The sequence below is a fragment of the Lepus europaeus genome, chromosome 15 (genome assembly GCF_033115175.1).
Source record: "Lepus europaeus isolate LE1 chromosome 15, mLepTim1.pri, whole genome shotgun sequence".
Taxonomy (NCBI): domain Eukaryota; kingdom Metazoa; phylum Chordata; class Mammalia; order Lagomorpha; family Leporidae; genus Lepus; species Lepus europaeus.
In genome coordinates this window covers 84,895,764-84,910,611 of record NC_084841.1, presented here as the reverse complement: position 1 = coordinate 84,910,611, position 14,848 = coordinate 84,895,764, and the positions used below count along the sequence as shown (strand labels likewise).

Genomic DNA, 14,848 nt, shown 5'->3' with positions numbered 1-14,848 from the left:
CACATGCATCCCCTATCAGAGTATCTGGGTTTATGTCCTAGCTACAGCTCCCAATTCCAGCTTCCTGCTAACGCTTAGTACCCTGGGAAGCAGTGGTGATGGCTCAAGTACTTGAGGTTCCTGACATCTGTGTGAGAGAGCCACAGTGAGTTCATGCTTCAGTCTGGCTCAACCCCAGCAGCTGTTGCACAGTTAGGGCATAAACCAGCAGATGGAAGACCTCTCTCTCTTTCCCCTCTCTTTGAAAGGTTCTCAGCCTTTCAAAAATATTTTTAAAAATTTAAAACAATATTTTACATGAGAAAAATAGAACTTTTAGATTTTTGTGATTATTTAAAAAGGATCTCATATTACAAAACTTGGTAAACCAGTAATTTTGCCTAAAGGATAAAAATCAATGATCTTACTCAACTGAGCTGAGTGAAAATACTCAGCAAGTTGGCTTCCATGACCTTAAAATTTCAGGACTAATAGTAAAAAAAAAAAGGGGGGGGGAGTGGTGATACTAAAAACACAAAACAGAACAAAGCTAAGAGGAAATGAAACTAAGGGTTTCAGGAAACTAGAATATTGGTAAATCAGTGGCAACTGATCAAGCATTAAAGACAGTGTTAATGAATACAAAAGTTAATCTGTTTACAAAAGCAAGTCAAAATCACAAAGAAAATCAGCATCATCTTTAAAGGCTGAACCCTCCCTCAAATTCTGCATGTGCACCCTATGACATATTCTTGTCAAAAAGCAAAGATTTTCAATAAGACATATTCCAATATTAAAGATAATCAGGTTTTAGATCTCTAAAGTTTTCATCTCTGTTGGTGAATACAAATTTTATAGAAACACATGGAAAGTAAAACATGTAAGAACACTTAAAATGTACATAGACTAAAATGGAGGGGCCGGTGCTGTGGCATAGCGGGTAAAGCCGCAGCCTGCAGTGCTGGCATCTCATATGGGTGCCGGTTGGACCTGGCTGCTCCACTTCCAATCCAGCTCTCTGCTGTGGCCTGGGAAAACAGTGGAAGATGGCGCAAGTCCTTGGGCCCCCGCACCCACGTGGGAGACCCGGAGGAGGAGGCTCCTGGCTCCAGATTGGCGCAGCTCCTGCCATTGCGGCTAGTTGGGGAGTGAATCAGTGGATGGAAGACCTTTCTACCTCTCTTTCTGCTTCTCCTTTTCTCTCTGTGTAACTCTTTCAAATAAATAAATAAATCTTAAAAATAAAATAAAATGGAACAAGACTGTCAAGATGTTTATAGCCAAAAAAGATGCTGAAGTCTCACTGGATTACAAGCATAGAATTTGGAAAAGTGACATTCTCAGCAGAAAACAAGTTACCTTAATGAATTTTATGTATTAACTTACTAAGATTCCATATACTTGTAATTAATGGTAATGTGCCTCACTGATGTTTACCTTTTCATGATCTATGGAAAAGTTTTGTTAAGCAAAATAAGTGAACAAGATTGCACAGGGCATATTAAAACTACACAGTAAAAAAGCTAGTTATAGATGATTGATTTGCATTTATAAATAAGTCCAACAGAGGCTTTCAACCTTACTAGAACTTTAGTCGTAGTTTACCCTAATAAAATATACACTTATAAACAGCTGTTTCCTCATATATTCATTTACGCATGTGTGTGGTATCAGTTTCAAAAAAATTTTAAACAGTCTGAGTAACACTTTTCTATATTTGAAAATCAGTATGGAAAAAGACATCAAGAATATAAATAAATAAAAGTTGAAAGTAAATTATATGAAGAAAATTTAAGCTTTGTGGATAGAATGGCCCTGAAGTAAAGGCTTATTTGTCTCACAGTATAGGAACTCACGAGCAAGAGAGCTATCCATTGTTTCCTGCTTTTAAAATGTCTAAGGAAACTGGACAAAGGAATACAGAAGTTGGTTATTCACTACAGATAAACAACTGACATAAATAGTGCCAATTTTTTCACTTACCTTTCATAATTACACAGGTTTTGCCATGTATTTTCTGTGTGCAGACTTTTCTGGCTTTCATGTAACTACATCACCTTACTTGATTTTGTTATTTTATTGTACATATTTCAACAACGCAACTTAGGTCCTTTGTGGAAGGAGTTGGGATAGTAGTGGGCTTACAGCAGACAAAGGTAAAATCTCACAACATAACTTCCTTCCCCCTTTGCTAGTTAAACAGTTCAAAATTTTTTGCAGTAAAACAAAGAACCCCTAACTGTCATAAGCCTCTGAATGGATCCACCAACAAGACATATGCTTTGAATCATTTTTCATCAACAGTGATGAAAATCACTTGTAATTTCTAATCCCCTTGTTGACCAATTATTATAAGGTATTCTCACCGGACAGACTCTGGTGAATAGAACATAGCAGAGGGAGGCAGAGGTGGGGGGGACTTCTTGTCCTAACTCCTACCCTTTGTGCTAAATGGATAAAATATTAATATCTCATATAACAGAAATAAGAAAGCTAAATCTCTTAACTTTCCTTTGTCATACTTTTAGAAACAGGAATTAGGACTTAACTTTTAGGAAGTAAATCAGCCTGGTAAACTAGAGATTGAAAGTGTCAGCCACAATCAGCCTATCCTTGCCTTACCTGCCATTACAGAGTAGCCATCGAGCAAGAGAATAGTGAGGTATAATCTTCTGCATGACACTGGCCATCACCATGGTAACGACCAGCTGTATACCTATCACTCCCTGTGTAAAAAAACAAACAAACAAATTTAACAATAAATGAATTTGGATTTAGGAACATTGCAGGAAAACTTTCTGTACATTTTGAAAATTACAATTTAAGAAAAATTCAGTTTACTATTAAAATATATCATCATTCTCTCATTTAGGTATTCAGGACCATATACTCTAGCTTAAAATACAGTATGTGGTCTCATCTCAGAATCCTCTACATGTTATCAAAAGGTCACACCCATGTGAACAAAAGTAAAATGAATTAGCATATATATTCAAAATCTATTTCCAATAAATGGTCTATATAAATTAAGGGTACCAAAATGAAGCAAAAAATAGTGATTTGTTTATTCTTCTATGTACTCAGCACACGTAAAATACTAGTTTAGAAAGCTTTTAAGGTAGTAGGCCTTTTTTTAAATTCTAGGGCAGAAGTGAATGATTAAAGATATGAAGTGTGATAGCAGAATGGGTCTGAAAGTCACTAGGAAAGAAACCTGAACTCGTCACCACCAACTTCCAGTGGGTGGGTCTTCAACAATATCCAATGATACTCTTAGTTTTCTCTCATTAATCTCTCCCTTACTCTTCAGAATGACTAATTCAAACACCTTCCTTCTCTTCATACCTCCAAACTTCAGACTCTGCACTCTGTAGATCTTCAGGTCACAGCAAAAACAGACACTATCAAATGGAACTCTCACTTGCCACCAAGAAACTCACAAAGTCACTAGTATATGTCTTGCCACACCTACTAGAAGTAATAATGCTTGTTCTATGGAAAGCAAATTCCTGTATTTGCGCTTCAGACCAGTGCTCTTTGGCTTTCAGGGAGACAAGACAGCAGGTGACTCAAGCGGTTGGGCACAGCTACCCACATGACAGACTGAATTGAGTTCCCAATTCCCAGGGATGCTCGCTCTCTCTACCAACCTACCTACCTACCCACCTTTCTATCTACCTCAACAACAAAAAAATAAGGAAACATTTTTAAAGGGTAAGCACCTGACATATAGTAGTTAGGACACAATTTAGGACATCCACATCCCAAACTGAAATGCTTCAATTTGAGTCCTGGCTCTGCCTCCAACCTTAGCTTTTTGCTAATATGAACCCCGGGGAAGCAGCAGGTTAACTGCTCAAGTACTTGCATCCAGGCCACCCACCTAGGAGACATGGACTGAGTTCTGGGCTGCTGGTCTCAGCCTGGGTGGGGCCCCAGTTGTTAAAGGCATTTGGCAAGTGAGTCAGTGAATAAGATCTATCTCTCTGCCTTTCAAATTAATTTTTGAAGAAAAAAAAAAGATTTTTTTTAAGTTTGTGGAAAATCAAGTTAAAAGCTTATTTTGGTGCCCAAAGTGAAATTTTTTTTCCATAATATACATTTTTATATGAGCTTTCTGAAGACTGAGTGTTGGTACCATTTCTCATTATCACAAGTAAAAGGCAGAATTTTTCTTATAATGTCAAGATTACAGAAAGTCTTTTAAAAAGTGAAACCAGTTTCACAGTGACAGAAGATTAAAAAAAAGTTGAAAACAATAAAATTTGTGCATGAAAAAACAATACAAATAGTATCAGAAGACTAACTGGGGAGAGTATTTGAGGCCGGCGGAGTGGCTTAACAGGCTAATCCTCCGCCTTGCAGCGCCGGCACACCGGGTTCTAGTCCCGGTTGGGGCACCGGATTCTATCCCGGTTGCCCTCTTCCAGGCCAGCTCTCTGCTATGGCCCGGGAAGGCAGTGGAGGATGGCCCAAGTCCTTGGGCCCTGCATCCGCAAGGGAGACCAGGAGAAGCACCTGGCTCCTGGCTTTGGATCAGCGCGACGCGCCGGCCGCAGCAGCCGTTGGAGTGTGAACCAAAGGCAAAAAGGAAGACCTTTCTCTCTGTCTCTCTCTCTCACTATCCACTCTGCCTGTCAAAAAAAAAAAAAAGTATTTGAAACACATCACAAAAGAGTACTCTACTTAACGGATATTATCTAGAGTTCTTTCAAGTCAATTACTAAGAGATCAACTGCCTAATAAAAAAAGAGTAAGTACATATACGTCTCTAAAAAAGAAAATAAAGTAGTTTTAAATAAGTTTTTAAAAAACAATTACCAAGTCTGTCTCAACTATGTTTTTATTTGTGAATATTTGAATGCATTAAACTCTACTGGATTAAGGTTCAGATTATTTTCATATTTACCTAACATCAAATGATACATTTTTACCTTTTTCTCTCCTATTTCCTATCCCTTGAATTTACTATCCTCTTTTCTGTGTAGTCTGAGAGAGAGGTTCTGTAATCTGCATACAATGAATGCCATTGCAAAGAACTCTTAGAGGCAGAACAACAAGGCCAAGAAAGTTATTAGCAACTTTGTCAAAGGTTGGTCTATTTAAAGGCCAAAGATCATTTTTTTAAAAAAGATTTTTATTAATTTATTTGAAAGAGTTACACAGAGAGAGGAGAGGCAGAGAGAGAGAGAGGTCTTCTATCTGCTGGTTCATTCCCTAACTGGCCGCAACAGCCAGATCTGTGCAGATCTGAGGCCAGGAGCCAGGAGCTTCTTCTGGGTCTCCCACGTGGGTGCAGGAGCCCAAGGACTTAGGCCATCTGCTACTGCTTTCCCAGGCCACAGCAGAGAGCAGGATTGGAAGTGGAGCAGCCAAGTTTCGAACTGGCGCCCAAAGGGGATTCCGGCGCTTCAGGCCAGGGTGTTAACCTGCTGCACCACAGCAAAGGCCCCCAAAGATCACTTTTTAGTCAGGGAAAGTTTTGAGGACAGTGAACCTCAACCTAGCCTTGAAGTAAGTGATAGCATCCCAGAATCTTCAAGGCAATTTAGTATAATCTCTCACAAATATGTATTATTTAAACATGTATCACAATGTAGACAATATTTCTGCTCCCTAATAGCAGAAATTGTATCTTAGTCACATCTAATAAATGTCACAGCTATTAAGTGGTATTTTAGAAAGATTGATCTGGAAGAAATACATGATGGAATGTGATAAACTAAGAAGACATCTTGCCCAATTCCCTTCCTTCCGTAAAATCACTTACATGATGACGTAACTGCTGATAGACCCATTATTAAAGATGTAAACCACATCAAGGCAAAAACAAACAAAAATCAGTGAGTTATGAGTCCAAATTTGAAAACTCACTAGGTTTCTAAATAATCCAGACCACAAACAATGAAACTTTAAAGTACAGTGGTATCTTTGGTACCCAGAAGAGAAATGTGTTCCAGAAATATTGTTGAACTTAAAACAAAGAAGGAATTAAAGAGACTAATCCTGAGAAAAGCAAATATCACAGTATCAGCTGGCACTCATTCTTTGTGTTGTAGTTAATATATGAATAAAAAATGTTCAATTCAGAGGCTGGCATTTTGGTGCATGAAGTGAAGTGCCACCTGTAATACTGACATCCCATATCAGCACTGGTTCAAGTCCTGGATGCTTCATTTCCAATCCAGATCCCAGCTAAGATACCTGGGAAAGTGGCAGAAGATGGCCCAAGTGCTTGGGCCCCTGCCACCCTATTGGGTGAACCCAGATGAAGCTCCTTGGCTCTTGGCTTTGGCTTGCCCCAGTTCCAGCCATCTAGGAAATGAACCAACATATGGGAGATCTTGACCTCTTTCTCCTTCTCCACCTCCATCTCTCTCTCTCTCCCCCCGCCACCTCCTTCACTTTGTATAACTCTGCCTTTCAAATAAACAAATAAATCTTTATAAAAAAATGTTCAGTGTAAAACTGTAATCCCACTCTGTTCCTTTATTTACGCCATTTTACTCTTTTTAAACGAAGCTGAAAATATTTTCCCAAATTTCACCTACATATTGTGCTAAATCTACTAGTATATAACAGAAATCTTCCAACTTTGGCTGGCACCGTGGCTTAACAGGCTAATCCTCTGCCTTGCAGCGCCGGCACACCGGGTTCTAGTCCCGGTTGGGGCACCGGATTCTATCCCAGTTGCCCTCTTCCAGGCCAGCTCTCTGCTATGGCCCGGGGAGGCAGTGGAGGATGGCCCAAGTCCTTGGGCCCTGCACCCGCATGGGAGACCAGGAGAAGCACCTGGCTCCTGGCTTCGGATCAGTGAGATGAGCCGGCTGCAGCGGCCATTGGAGTGTGAACCAATGGCAAAAAGGAAGACCTTTCTCTCTGTCTCTCTCTCTCTCTCTCTCCATTCTGCCTGTCAAAAAAAAAAAAAAAAAAGAAATCTTCCAACTTTCTAACAGAAGCTAACAAATACTAGAATGCATCTAATATTAGGTGATGTAATACGTACTACTCAAAGAAAACATCACCTTTATACCAAGAAAAGAATCTACAAATTCTTTCAGAGAAGATAACTGTAAAATCAGGAAAGTAGATCACTAGTTATTCCTTTTGACATATATTTAGAAAAGAGTCCTAGTAATATACATTCAAAATGGCAATTATTTTAGAGAATTATATATTATCAATTTAATACATTAATACAACTCTGATCAACTTTTAAGCCACTAATATGGAATTGACAATTACAGTTTACATACAGGGATTTACATACGAAAATATAAAATATTTATTTCATTTACTAACAATCATTTAAAATTCAAAAACAAATTGTCTTTACTCACCAACTTAGCATCTCTGAATGTCTATTTTTATACAAAAGCAGAATTTTTGAAACATTTAAGACATTTAAATTGCCTAAATATTTTTCATTATTTTTAATTAAACAAGAATACTTAGGTAAATTTGGCCAGAAACTTAAGTGCAAATTTCACAACAGAAAACTGTTAAAACTGGGCAGAGATGCAGTGAAGCTAAAAGTCCATCATGGTTGAAGTCTCAAAACACACAACCATATGGGTCATTGACTCAAGTAGCCTTAATGGTTTTATTAACGCTTCAAAACAATAACTTGACCAAAGAGATGGTTTCTGTCTGGATTCACTGCCCCTAGGCTTTGATTCTCTTGATAACTGGAACTGGGGAAAAGTCATTTATGAAATAGCTCATAAGCACCCAAGAAGGGTGAAATACTGGGTTAACTTGGGTTTCAACCTTTCCACATCTATTAACCTGAGGCCATGAAGAGCAAGAAGTTATTTGCCTTTAGTCTCTAGAAGAATGATCATTTCAATTTTTGTCAGTAACAGTTTCCGAGTAGCCTTTAAGAAATCCTTACTAAGGAAACCTAAACAATTCTCTAGAAATCCTTACTAAGGAAACCTAAACAATTCTCTAAGAAACAAAATATACCAAATAACGAGATTTTATCTTGCTTGTCAATACTGAAAACTTCAAAAACATAAATAAAAAGATGCTACAGCTCTAAAATTTGAATTTTGAATATATGTCAGTGGAGTTAACATTTTCTTATATTCCATTAAACTAGCTCTCCTGCTGATAAGCAGATTGATACAAAACATAGATTGTTTATCATTAAAAGGCATATTTGCATAAAAACTTAGAACTCAGACCACAATAATGGGTTTCAATTATCATCTTCTTGAGTAAGGTAGAAGGGAAAAAAAGAAAAGATTTTTATCCAATGACCTTCCTATTTTTTGTCTGTCTACAAGGTTTAGTATTAGAAAGCTAGACATGTTGAAACAGACTTCTTACACTTGCTCAAATAATTTCTACTTCAAAAAGTGTAAGTTTTGTTGTTTCAACGCAGGTCCACATAAAACTTATAAATCACACTTTAAGCATTTAAATAATGCATATGGACTAATCACAAATGAGGAAAACCAAGATCATAGAATTATCCAAATATTTATCCAAAATCAAACTCAGAACATTTATGAACATCTATTAAGCAACAAACTGCAAGTGCAGGATATGTGACCCTTAGCAGCATGGAAAGGATAGGAAGACAAGTTTATGACAACACAGAACAGGGGGGAAAAAAAAAGAGGGTGAGAAGAATTACTGAGGGTAAAAAGTTGTGACTGGGAATTCTGCAAAGTAAAATGTGAGTGAGGACTTAGAGGACATTAGAGTTATCTGGATTCTTTTTTTTTTTTTTTTTTTTTTTGACAGGCAGAGTGGACAGTGACAGAGAGAGACAGAGAGAAAGGTCTTCCTTTTGCCATTGGTTCACCCTCCAATGGCCGCCGCGGTAGGCGCGCTGCGGCCGGCCGGCGCACCGCGCTGATCTGATGGCAGCAGCCAGGTACTTATCCTGGTCTCCCATGGGGTGCAGGGCCCAAGCACTTGGGCCATCCTCCTCTGCACTCCCTGGCCACAGCAGAGAGCTAGCCTGGAAGAGGGGCAACTGGGACAGGATCGGTGCCCCGACCGGGACTAGAACCCGGTGTGCCGGCGTCTGCTTTTTTGCTCTATCAAAAAAATAAATAAATAAAAGTTATCTGGAAAGGCAATAGGCTAAAACCAGATACTGAAGGGCAAAACCTTTGGGTTTGGAATTCAACGTGAAGGCAACAGAAAATTCATTATAAAGAAATATGATCTGATCAGTACTTAAGAAAAATTGCCCTGAATACCACATGAAGAATGGATGACAGATAGCCTCAAGATACCAAGAGAACTGTGCAAGTGTGACAGACAGGGAGTACCTGAACTAAAGGCAAGAAGCAAGGCAGTTGCCTTGCTGGAAAAAACTAGTGTTATGGTACAGCAGGTTAAACAGCTGCCTGTGAATCGACCTGCTCCACTTGTGATACAGCTCCTGCTAATGTGCCTGGGAAGACAGGAGAAGATGGCCCAAGTACTTGGGCCCTGCCACCCACATGGGAGTTCCAAGCTCCTGGCTTTAGCCTGGCCTAGCTACAGCAGTTGTGGCCATTTAGGGAGTGAACCAGTGGATGCTAGATCTCTTCCTCCTCGCTCTCTGTAACTCTACCTTTCAAATAGATAAACAGATACGAAAAGAAAAAAGAACAGAACTAGTTATCTATATACATTATGTGACAAATGACAAGCAATGTTAAATCGTGTAAATTTAAATTATGTCAACAGAGAAACTTTTCCAATAAAAAGGAAAAGTAAATGATAATTCAAATGAGAATATATTGTCTACCTAATATTTATCCAATATCTTGCTGGCTATCATCAGGGACTTGGCACAAAGATTTTTGTGTTTCACTAACTATTCTATCCTGAATACCTAAAACAATGTCATTTAGAATAATTTAGGGCACAATGTAAGGCACCTGATAGAATGGTACCTTTTTTTTTTTTTTAAAGACTTATTTTTATTTATTTGAAAGACAGAGTTACAGAGAGAGGTAGAGACAGAGAGAGAGGTCTTCCATCCACTGGTTCACTCCCCAGATGGCTGCAACAGCCAGAGCTGCATTAATCCGAAGCCAGGAGCCAGGAGCTTCTTCCAGGTTTCCCACATGGGTGCAGGGGCCCAAGGACTTGGGCCATCTTCTACTGCTTTCCCAGGCCATAGCGGAGAGCTGGATTGGAAGAGGAACAGCCGGGACTAGAACCAGTGCCCATATGGGATGCTGGCACTGCAGGCCAGGGCATTAACCCACTGCGCCACAGCGCCGGCCCCACAATGGCACTTCAAATAGTTTAAAAAGTAAGTTGATTTTGGTACAAAAAATTTTTGAAATCTGTGCCTTTCCAAAAAGGAAATTAGACCAATATAATAATTAAAGAGAAACTTAAGCTAAGAGGTTGAAACTAGAAGGAAAGAACAAAGATAAAGGCTTTCTGAGAAGAAAACCAATCAAGCTTTGAGTATACCTGAACATGAAAACTAAAAACTGTAGAATAAAACTGAGGGACGTCTCAAAAGTTATTTGGTTTGTTGATTGGTAGATTATTAGGGCATGTGAGGGTAAAGTAGTTGTAGACTGAAAGGAATTCAAATAAAAGAGCTGATAAGCCTCAAATAGGCGTTCAGAGGATGGAAACTTGGCTGCCTCCCTAGCTTTCAGAACACACGAAAAAATCCGCTTTGTTGATACTAGAAGGAGAGCCAATTCACATGAGACAGACTGGCAATAATCAGGTTTATAAGAGTTTTATCAATTAATTTACAGTGAAATGTAAACTATCAAGTGGATCATACAGTCAAGTTCACTAAGTGTTTCACTGAAAACTATCTTAATACATCAGAAATCAAATCAAAATCAAGCTGCTTGGTGCATTGTTTTACAGCAGAAAGCAGCAAATATTACTGAAGAGTATTTCATTCAAGCAGTGCTGAAGTCTTATGAAATGCTATATACAGAATACCTCTCTAGAGAGAGTATAAAATACTCTCTACCCCAATGAGTTCTGGGAAACATATGCTCCATTTTGGCTTCTTGCACTAGTTTTCTAGATTTTCAACTGATAAGACTTTTCCAATTGATACATTCTCCGTTTAGATAAAACCTAACCACAAATTATTCTTTCTTTTGATATGTAAATACCATGACTTGGCTACAAGCTAGCCTACCTTAGGTCCTACAATGAATTCATATAAAGTTCAAGGTGATAAAAATCATGTGATGATTTTATCAAACTCTTAAAAGTGTTAATCACCCTCACCACCACCTACAAACAAATGTTAGAAGTGGCATGGTAAAGGTCAGTGCTCAGTTAACACGAACAAATTAAGCAAAGACTGGGAAATACTGGATCACAGAGGTTATATCTGCCAAAGTTAAAAATACAGCTACCATTAGAATAGGAAAGAAAGAGAAATCCAGGTAGACAGACTTACACATACAAAGAGAACAAATGAGATGACTTAGAAATAACGCGAAGTTCCACAGTGCTAGATTTTGGTATGAGATGCACACCATGGATTTTTCTGCAGATACCCTGAAATAATTCCAGGATCTTAAGCCTGGGAAGTAATCAAATCAACTATATTTTGGAGGTAAAATTCCACCACTTAGTGGGGATAAAAATTGGAGGGGTAAGAGTAAAGTAAGGAGCAAAATTAGAAACTCACTAAAATAGCAAAATGTATCTATTGGAGTGAAAGGGACATTTTGAGATTTGATGATTGTTTACAACCCTTGTCTCTACTGTTGAGGAACAGTGTTTCTTTTTCTTCATACTATCTGCTGAACTCTTTACTTAGTGTAGGGTTAATTTTATGAGTATAAAGTATACTGAAAACATAACTACATAAAAATTAAGAGTGGGACTAGGAGAGGGAGGAGGAAGAAGAATTGGGGCGTGGGAGGGTAGGTTGGGAAGCATCACTATGTTCCTAAATCTGTATATATGAAATACATGAAACTTTTATATCTTAAATAAAATTAATTTAAAAAACTAAGTAAAAATTATTTAAAAATCATAAAAAAATCCACTGAAATAGTCCAAGCAGCACCATAAAAACCTTACCTAAAGCAGCTGCAAAAAACGAGAGCAAACGAAAAAAGAATTAAGATTTTAAAGGGGGAAAAAAAAAGAATCAGACATGAGATTAGTAATTATCTCTGCAAGGCAAATTTCAGCAGATAAGGATAAACCTCAGGTGATTCCCTAAAGATAAAACGGACATAATGGGCATAATTATTCCTTGAAGAAATTAAGCAGTGAGAGGAAAATCTGATGGTTGCTAGCTTACATATGTATTTATAGATATACATATGTATGTATGAATTTATATTCCTTACATAAAGAAAAAGGGAAAGAACCAAAGTTATTGCTTAAGGATCAGAAACATAGGAGACCAAAGGTGTAGAAAGGCCTGAGGAAATAAGACATGCAGAGTGGGTGTTTAGCCTAGCAGTTAGCCTATCCCACATTGCATACCAGGTGTAAACAAATAAACTAAATAAAACCAGATAAAAGCTATCTCATATAATTAACTCTTGGACACTGGAGATGTCTCTGGGAAGGAATTGCCTTCGTTCATGAATGTTTTATGCTGCTTTTACCAGCTTTGGCATTATATGAAAAATCCTTCTTTTAGATTAAATCTAAGCAGTCCTCAATGCTATTACAGAACCTACTAGAAGCAGACACCTTTAAAAACCTAACCTGGGTCTGTCAATCAGCCACAATTATAATTTCGTTTTCAAAGATTTATTTATTTGGGAAGCAGAGAAAGAGAGAGAGAGAGAGAGAGAAAAAAAACACGTGTGCACTTATATCCATGGGTTCACTTTCTAACTACTGACAATAACTGGCTGTGCTAAGCTGAAGTTGCACGGTAGGAATGAAATGGAAGTCTCCCATATTGGTGGTAGGAATCCAACTACTTAGCCATCTCTGCTGCCTGCAAAACTCTACATTGGCAGCAAGCTGGATTCAGGAGCCAGAGCTGGGAATCAAAATCCTGTATTCTGTTAAGCAATGTGGGCATCCCAATTGCTAGACCAAACACCTGCCTCCTTTATTTGTATTTTTTAACACACCTCTAACTGTTAAACACACAATAAACTGGATTGAAAGCTACAAAAAAAGAGGATTTACTAAACAGGAAAATACAATAACAGCATTTAGAAGGAAAGCAAAAATAATAGCAGCTATTGATATTTTATATTTAATGACTGGATCATATAAAATTGCTGATTTTTAGCTGTCTTGACCAACAAAATTGCAATTTCATATATTCAACTTAATACTACAAATAGAATTATACATAAAACGTAACTAACGACCAGATATGAACTCAAACAGATGGGTTTTCAAGCTTAACTGTTTACAGAACTAGTTTTGTTCACCAACACCAAAGTTTCATAGCATGAAATATATTTTTAATTTCTTTCAAGTAAAAAGTACAAGGAGGGCCTGGTGTTGTGGTACAGAAGGTTAAGCCATCTGGAATGCTGGCATACTATACGGGCACAGTTTTGAGTCCCAGCTGCTCCACTTATGATTTAACTCACTGCTACTGTGCCTAGGAAAGCAGCAGAGGATGGCCCAAGTGCTTCAGCCTCTGCACCCAAGTGGGAGACCTGGAAGAAGATCTTGGCTCCTGATTTTGGCCTCATCCAGCCATGGCTGTTGTGACCATTTGGGAAGTGAATCACCAGATGGAAGATCCTGTCTTTCCTTCTCTCTGTAACTCCACCTTTCAAATAAATAGAATCTCATATATATATATATATATACACACACACACATATACATATACATATATATATTTAAGCATAAGATTTTTGTGATTTTCTAAGCAAATAAAAAAAAATTTAATGCATTTTAAAATTAAGGTCAAAAAGCATACATTTTCAATAAAATACCTAAATACCTTCTAAATGTCCCATGGATTATACAATATAGTACAATGCATAAGTTTGACATAACTATATTCAAAAACAATAACTGCATGCTTTCTAGTAGTCATTTATCGTTATCTGATTAAGTTTAATAATCAGAGAAAACACTTTCCTCAATATAAATGGATAAAGTAGGAGCTGGCGCTGTGGCATAGCAGCTGAAGCCCACATCTGCAGAACTGGCATTCCTATGGGCACCAATTCAAGTCCCAGCTGCTTCACTTTCGATCCAGCTCCCTGCTAAGGTGCCTGAGAGAGCAGAGGAGGATGGCCCAAGTACTTGGGCCCCTGCACCCATGTGGGAGACCTAGAGGAGGCTCCTGGCTCCTGGCTTTGGCCATTTGTGGCCATTTAGGGAGTGAATATGCAGATGAAATCTCTCTCTTTGTCCCTCCCCTCCCCCTGTAACTCTGCCTTTCAAATAAAATTAATCTTTAAAAAAACCAGATAAGGTAAATGGAAGACCAAGAACAAAGAGTACAAGCATAAAGATATTTTTTCACAAGAATATGGGGCATCCTTTAATTCATTTTAACAAATTGATGTTGAAAATAACAGTTGTTTATTTCAAAAGATAATTTTCAAGTTACAGTAACTTGAATAAATTATGCAATATCTCATATAAAGCAATACTATAGTCATTAAAATGTTGAGAAAGAATGAAATATTTTAAAGATGTTAACAAACCACTCATCTCTAGCCAAAACAAACATAAATGTTTCATTATAGTACAAAAGATTCAGTGGAAGTCATCCTAAATTCTGCCAGTCTTCCTTAACTGTAACAGTATATTCTGACGTTACAAAAACATGACTACAGGTCTATACTCTAGGAAACTATTACCCAAAACCAACCAATTAAAAGACACAATCAACATTTACAAATAATCTTGTTCAGGTCAATTCCTACCCAGTCATCAACATCCTCTTTCCTCTATAAAACCTTCCTTGGCT

General features: G+C 37.9%; 1 protein-coding gene across 4 annotated transcripts in view; it reads right to left on the bottom strand.

Annotated features, from left to right (window-relative positions):
- TMEM161B (transmembrane protein 161B) overlaps positions 1-14,848 on the bottom strand; it is a 77,525-nt gene that overhangs the window by 51,145 nt on the left and 11,532 nt on the right. For 3 of the 4 annotated variants that reach the window (XM_062212430.1, XM_062212429.1, XM_062212428.1), the window contains one exon: positions 2,602-2,705. The exons of the other annotated variant lie outside the window; for it this stretch is intronic. In XM_062212430.1, the coding sequence (XP_062068414.1) occupies positions 2,602-2,705 (104 nt within the window). The remainder of the gene's footprint in view (positions 1-2,601; positions 2,706-14,848) is intronic. 4 annotated transcript variants of the gene reach the window in all.